General features: G+C 40.2%; 1 protein-coding gene across 1 annotated transcript; it reads left to right on the top strand.

The window, feature by feature from the left end:
- The first annotated feature begins 2,551 nt into the window (after positions 1–2,551).
- Positions 2,552–5,512, top strand: snrpd2 (small nuclear ribonucleoprotein D2 polypeptide). The gene is made up of 3 exons (XM_075473811.1): positions 2,552–2,675; positions 3,418–3,597; positions 5,065–5,512. Coding segments are annotated over exons 1-3 (357 nt in total). The 5' UTR covers positions 2,552–2,673; the 3' UTR covers positions 5,240–5,512.
- Positions 5,513–7,056: the final 1,544 nt, after the last annotated feature.

The raw sequence follows: 7,056 nt of genomic DNA, 5'->3' as shown, positions 1-7,056 counted from the left end.
CCTTTTCTCAAGTGCATCACTTTCACACACTGTTCATCTAGTGTAGATAGTTTTATCTGTTGTCCTCCATTTGTCCAGTGTCTTCACGTTTTTTAAAGGTCACATTGCACACCATGCTGAGATATGCCGAGTTTTCAGCTGAAAGCTCTTTCAGGTCGTCGGGAATCCCTTTGGTGGTGACAAAATACTATTTCATGTCTGTCAGACCGTGTTATTGTTGGCATTTTTGTGGATGTGACTGTAGTAATGGGAACAAATTGCCTGTCTTTGTGACAGGCCGCCGGTAACAAAGTGTCTGAGGATGGAATTCAAAACTGGTTCTTTGTTGTGTTGTCTGTTATGTGTAGACAAAGCACTGGTTCATTCCTTGAATGAGGTGTCTTTTTATGCTTCAGTGATTCATAGGTCCGTGTTAAGTGGCTTAACAAACAAAGAAAACACATTAACTTACTAACAGTGCCTGACAAAAGAGTTTACCCTCACCGCTACATTACACGTTCCCCTATAAAACTCCAAAATATTTTCTATTTTGGTACTTTAATTTACAACCCCATTGTTTTTAATAAATTACTATCACTTACAACTAGTGTGGGGGGGGCGGGGGGGGGGGGGGGGGGCTGTGAGATGTCCTCAAGCAACGAAACAAATAACAAAACACCAACGACACAAATTGATAATGATTTTGTGAAATCAGGGCATCTCCATCTCTAATCTCCTCTTTGTGCACCACAAAGGAGCAAAGCGGTCACACAACAATCTGAGAACGAAAACAACTTTGAAATCTTTGAATCTCGTTTTCTGATTTCTCTCCAGGTACGGTCTCTGTGGCATCATGGCTACAAATGAAGCATCCCTTTATAAAAACACTGTATCAAAAATCTGAATCGCAAACTGCCCCTTGAATATTGGCCGTCACTGATTCGCTCTGATGAATAAATAAATTTGAAGCCGTTATTGTTGCAGTGTTTGTCGCCTGTCTCTAAAAGACAGTGTTAGAAACGTCCGTCTTCCATCTTAGAGGTGCTAAGGTTGGATTTAAGGGCGCTTCAGCACCCATAACAATATTACAAGTTGTGTTTGGTCCCTGTGCAGAGGACACTGGTTCTGTTTTGAATCAGAGATTGGTTTTCCCGCCAACAAAACACAATTTGAAGACCTAATAAAAGTTTTTAGAAACAGAATGGACTGTGCAACATTTAGCCTCTCTATTCTCTCCAGTCACGATACACAAGCCCTGAAAAACGGCAAACCGTTTGGGCCTTCTTGAGATTCAGAAATGATGTTTTACAAATCAGCCTTACACTATTCAAGCTGTGCCAAACCAACAGGCCTACACGTATCTTGGTCTTGCCCATCTGATTTAACGGCTGCTGCCCCCTAAATTGGGTGGCGGCAAAGTGTTTCCAGATTAGCCGCTGCGCTCCCATCACATGTAAGGTAACGCTGAGCTCATTTTATTCTGCTTGGCCGGGATTGCTTCACGAAGGTATAGTAGCTCTCTGGAACTCAATCCCACCCACTCAACTCTCTCAGCAGCACACAGGCTGCTATTATCTGCAGCAAGTGATTTCCACAGGTAGATCTGTAACCTTTGGAATAAGGTGGGAGGGTTGTGCACCCATAGGCGTCTGTCTGTCTCTTGCCAGAAAGCCAATCTCTTAGTGTCTCGTTGCTGCTGTGGAGCATACATTCCCTTCTCTCTCTCACATGCGTGCACACACACACACACACACACACACACACACACACACACATACACACACTTCCCTGTCCTACAGCATTTAATAGCAAAACAAAGACTTGACTGTTGGGTCTGCAGTATCAGAGTGGCAGCTCCCTCACCCTAATTTTTGCCTGCTGACAATGTCTTTTGGAGAAAAGGTTTACTTTGAATCACACACCCTAGAGAATCATCATCATTATCTTTATCGCTATTGTTGTCATTACTTTTCATATTATCGTCATCATTATTCAGTCTTGATCAACTAAATCAACAAAAGATATTGCTTCGTTCTTTCTAAGCACCATACAGCAAAATGACATTTATTGACTGCTTTGATTGCAGTGTATTGACATATATATTGAGATAAGAAATGTGATTAAACTAACGTGAGCATCATGGTTCCAAAATGGTGAAGAAACTTGAAAAAAAGATTGAAAGAGAGACATAAGTAAGCAGGTATGTGAGCATTAGCTATTCTTTAATTTACAAATTATCCATTATTATTATTGCTGTTCCTAATGTATTTCAGTCACTTCATTTGCAGTTTATTGTAATGTTTTTACATGCTTTGTATTCTGTTTAAGTTTTATGTTTATATTTATTAGAGTTTAAAGTCGAGCCAGGGACAGGGGATGCAAATTAACCATGGCCAGAAACCTGTTTGTATGACATCTCCTTTGTATTCTATCTATGAATCGATGTCCACACCATTTGCCCCTGCTAAACAAAGGGAGGAGAGAAGAATAAGAGAAAGTCCCGGTCTGCACCTGTAATAACCATGGCTGTATTATAATAACCCGGTAGTTGTAACAACATTTTGAAGCGCGTACTAAGTGACCCGGAAGTAACCCTGTCCACGCGAGTCGAGCTTGAATCGTTGCGAATACGAAGGCACCCGTGGAGAAGAGCACAGTAGGACTTGAGAAAACGGTTTTTATTGACCAGCAATTATGTAAGTATCTTGGAGAATGAGCCATTCTTCAGAAATGTACTCTCTTTTAAACTCAGAAGCTAAGCTACGAGTCGAGGCATCTAGTAGTAAGAATGCTAACCCTGCTAGCCTATTCACCGACCCAGGCTAAATAGCTTTAGCTGTGTTGCTTCTTACTTCTTGACTGAAGCCGTTTTTTGCGACTTTGCTCTTTCACAGCTACGTTGTTATATCTATAAAGAAAAATAAAAAACTACGTATGTACTATGTTGATATTGATTTGTCGAAAGTTATTTTTAGGAATCGATGAGCTCTGTTTGCTAATTGCTAACAGCGTGCGTGTTTTTCTTGATTTTTTTTTTTTTTTTTTATTTTTTTTTTTTGCGTCTGCGTTTGGATGATTATTTAAATATACAAATTAGAAATGCAGTTGAATGTTAACCTCTCAACTAAACCCTGTCATAATGCATAATTCTAATTTTCTACAGTTCAGTGGAACCTTTGGACATTTGCAAATCGTACTTTATGGTTTGATTGGATGTTTTTCTTTTGTTCGCTTCTGTTCATAAATTTGCTAGCCAACAGACATCCTCAGCCATAATATCTTTACTATTAGTTTTAGCTTGATCAGATCTATTATTATTTTTTATTTTTTTTAACCAGCATGGCAAAATAATACTGGTGTTGATTTTCCACGTATCCTCTGTGTGCATTTATTTGGTCTGATAATACAAGTCTGTTTTTGTCTGGTTGTAATTTCCAGGAGTCTGTTGACGAAGCCCAAGTCAGAGATGACCCCTGAGGAGCTCCAGAAAAGGGAGGAGGAAGAGTTCAACACCGGCCCCCTCTCGGTGCTCACCCAGTCGGTCAAAAACAACACTCAGGTCCTCATCAACTGTCGCAACAATAAGAAGCTGCTCGGGAGAGTCAAAGCTTTTGACAGGTACTGAGTCGGTTACTGATTCACTGTTAAACGGGCCTAAGGGTATAATCAAGGTTTCTGCTTTAAAAACGGTCACAATCTCAACTGTTAATCTGACTTTTAGGACCAAAAAAAGGTCACAGGTGTGATTTTTGACAGTTCCAAAGACCACAGAGAATGAAGATTATGGAATATTTTTTTATCTGTACGTTTATTATTAGTATTAATCATGTAGTAAGAAAACCGAAACAACATAAAACTTAACGAGTATCAAAGCAAACTGTGTGAATTTATCTGTGGCAAAGTAATACTCAGATGAATAGTTTGATGCCGTTTCTGTTCATTTGATGCGGATAAATTTAATTTGGAAGGAGATCTGGTTTGATAAAACATTTTAATGTCTGGAAGCAGTAAGTATCTTTTGGGCTTCAGGGAAACTGAGTTGATCCGGTCTTTTATATCTGCTATATAAAAGCAGTAGAGACGAGGGCGAGCAGTTTCAAACAGTGCTCCCTTAATCGGGCATCTGGAAAGGATACATCTTTTACATTACATGATTGGTTAAAATTGACACTTTTTTTTTTTTACTACAAGCAGTTTCAGTCACGGTAGGATGAATTGATTCTTTTGGAAGAAGCTTCGTAGAAAATGCTGGAAACTGTGAGCAAAACTTCAGGAAGATGCCAATGAAACAAAACAACGTGCTTACTCTTCCCTATTTGCATTTTTTTGTGTGTTTTTTTTTTTTTTTTTTTGCATGCATGCATGCATGCATTTCTATTTGGAAAGCCGGCGGACTTTTTTAAAGTTTATCAGACCTTTAGCACAACGCTTATTGATGACACTCATCAGCTTTGGTCACTACAGCTAAGTTCATACATGGTAATCGCTGCCATTAAAAGACGACAGGGGGAAAAAGGTGGCACCCATCAGACTGTCAGAATTAATGAAAGTTGCTGTGAAATTATTCTTACATTGCATTGCGTTTGTAATGGTTTTTAAAGGTTAAAACTTTTTTTCGATGTGGAATATTTAAGTTTTATTCCCATTCAAGCTCGTCTGCTAGCGGGATTCAAGAAGTGGCGTTGAAGTATTAATCGTCAGTGTGCCGGGTTTGTCTGGTTTTGTGTTCACAATCTTCCCCGATGTCTTACTGAATTTACATTTACATTTGTTTCACTGGGAGGGAGACTTGGACATTGGAAATTGATACATTTATTGACTTCATGAGCCGGGGAATATGACAGAGCAGTGTGCTGCGGATGATTTATCTGGCAACTGAAAGCATTCCAGTTGTGACTTTATTTTTATTTTTTTAAATGAAAAGATGACAAATACCACTGCTCATCGAGAATGTTCCCCAACGGCCCCGAATTGCCCACCTGTCTAACTGTGTTGGTGCAGCGACGCACGATGATTCCAACTTTTTGTCTGTGTGTCTCGGTGAGATGAGCTTCTAACAGGCTTTTGTCCCGACCGTCATTTCAGGCATTGCAACATGGTCTTGGAGAACGTGAAGGAGATGTGGACGGAAGTTCCCAAAAGCGGGAAGGGAAAGAAGAAGTCGAAGCCCGTGAACAAAGACCGCTACATTTCTAAAATGTTCCTCAGGGGGGACTCTGTCATCGTCGTGCTGAGAAATCCTTTGATCACAGGAAAATGAACTTTGTTTGTTTTTGAGGTTTTTTTTGTTTAGTTTTTTAAAGTCACTCAGTTGAACAGCTCAGTTTTTTTTTCTTTTGAGAGATTTAAAGGTCGTGGATTGTCGTTTATGTTAACTATTTTGATTGGATTTTTGCTTTTGGAGCTCTGCCTTCACTATCGAGACAGAAAAATAGTGTCAACAAATGTATCTTTCCACTGTTTAGACAGTTGGGCGTAACGGCGTCTGATTATTGCTTTTCCATTTTTAATAATAAAAGTGATGGACTTGAAAGCTGCGCGGCTGTTAGTTTGATTGTCTCTTCCACGTTTCGATTCCTGCCTCACCGCCATTCCATGAGAGTTTATTTCACCTCTCCTGCGTATATAAGTGAAAAGTTTTTGTATTCCTCAGTATCCCTGCCAGCCCCTTCCTCGCCCTCCCCCTCCCTCCGCTGCCATCGTTTCACTCTCCCCTGACAGCATCTTGGGTGTCAGGTTAGATTTCAGTCAGCAGCGCTCAATATGTGACAAACTGCCGTTTAAAGGCCTGCTGCATTATTGATGAGACCAGATGTGCTGACTGTCACTTCACACCCTCATCTCTCCATTCCGGCCCCTCCTGACCACTTTGTTAATTGTCCTAATAGCTCAACAGCGAGTGTCTCCTTACATCCCTCCAACATTTAACCTCTGTGCTTTGGTGCTCTCAAATTCAGGTAAATAAAATTTCTGTTTTGCAGAATTGATTGCCATTGATTTATTTTTTTTTTCTTCTCTTAATTGGTTTTTGTATTCCCTCTGGTTTTAATGCAGATTTTATATCCAGGGTGGACATCATATATTAATTTGTAACAAATTTCTGGCATGTAAGTAACCCCGATTTTCTTTTTTTTCTTTTTCTCCCCACTGTGGTGTCCTATCGCCCTAACATCTTCACATTTGAATCTTAAATTACGTTCTTCATCATGTGAGCCCAAGTGTGCCCGTAAGGCCGGCACCTGTAGAGCATCTGTGTGCGGGCCGTTCTGATTTACAGCTTCCAGGTGAGGCCTGCCAGAGGGCAGGACTGCACCACCGGGAGAGCTGGTCCGAGCGCCGAAATGCAGTGAACCTTTGTAACTGCTGGAATACTTTCTGCTCTTGTGCTTAAGGCAAGCCTTAAGTGTTTAAGGAGATCATGTAGCAGGAGCATGAAAACATGACTAGTTGTTGCACAGCAGCTGCTTCAGGCTCTGTGGCCTCCCACAGTCCTCTCACTTTTTTTTTTTAATCTCACTTCTATAATAACTGTACTGTACATTTTGCCACTGTTGATAGACGTTAAGTCATTTAAGGAGATATTATTGTTTAGTCTGAACACTGGAGAACTGAAGCTCTGTATCATGTCCAGGCACTAACGCTGGAAACATGAGTGAAACATTAGGGCTATACTAAATGTTTGATTACATTTAACCCCAGAAGCATTTTGAATACCTAGTTAAAAATGCTCTTGTTTTGAGTTGCCCCCGTAAACATCAAAGTTGGCGCGACACATTTCACGTTCGGGCAACTAAGTGAATAAATTAACATTTCAAAACCTGGGCTATCGCCTGGTTACTGTAACAGTGTTTCCTAGGTGATACTGAACCTTTATTTCATCATGTCATTTCATCCAAAGTGAATTAAAAGATGGGATCCAATCAGGGTCACATTGCTGAGCAAGGTCTTATCCTGGAAATGTAAATCAAAGGAGGCAACTAAAATCAGATGGAATTCAAATTTAAATGGAGAGATGAATGAGAGATCAAATGACAACAAAAGGTAAAAAGCAGGTGCAAAATTTCCCAAAATTAGATT

This window comes from Odontesthes bonariensis, chromosome 9 (assembly GCF_027942865.1).
Source record: "Odontesthes bonariensis isolate fOdoBon6 chromosome 9, fOdoBon6.hap1, whole genome shotgun sequence".
Classification (NCBI taxonomy): Eukaryota; Metazoa; Chordata; class Actinopteri; order Atheriniformes; family Atherinopsidae; genus Odontesthes; species Odontesthes bonariensis.
This window is presented reverse-complemented; position numbering and strand designations above follow the sequence as displayed.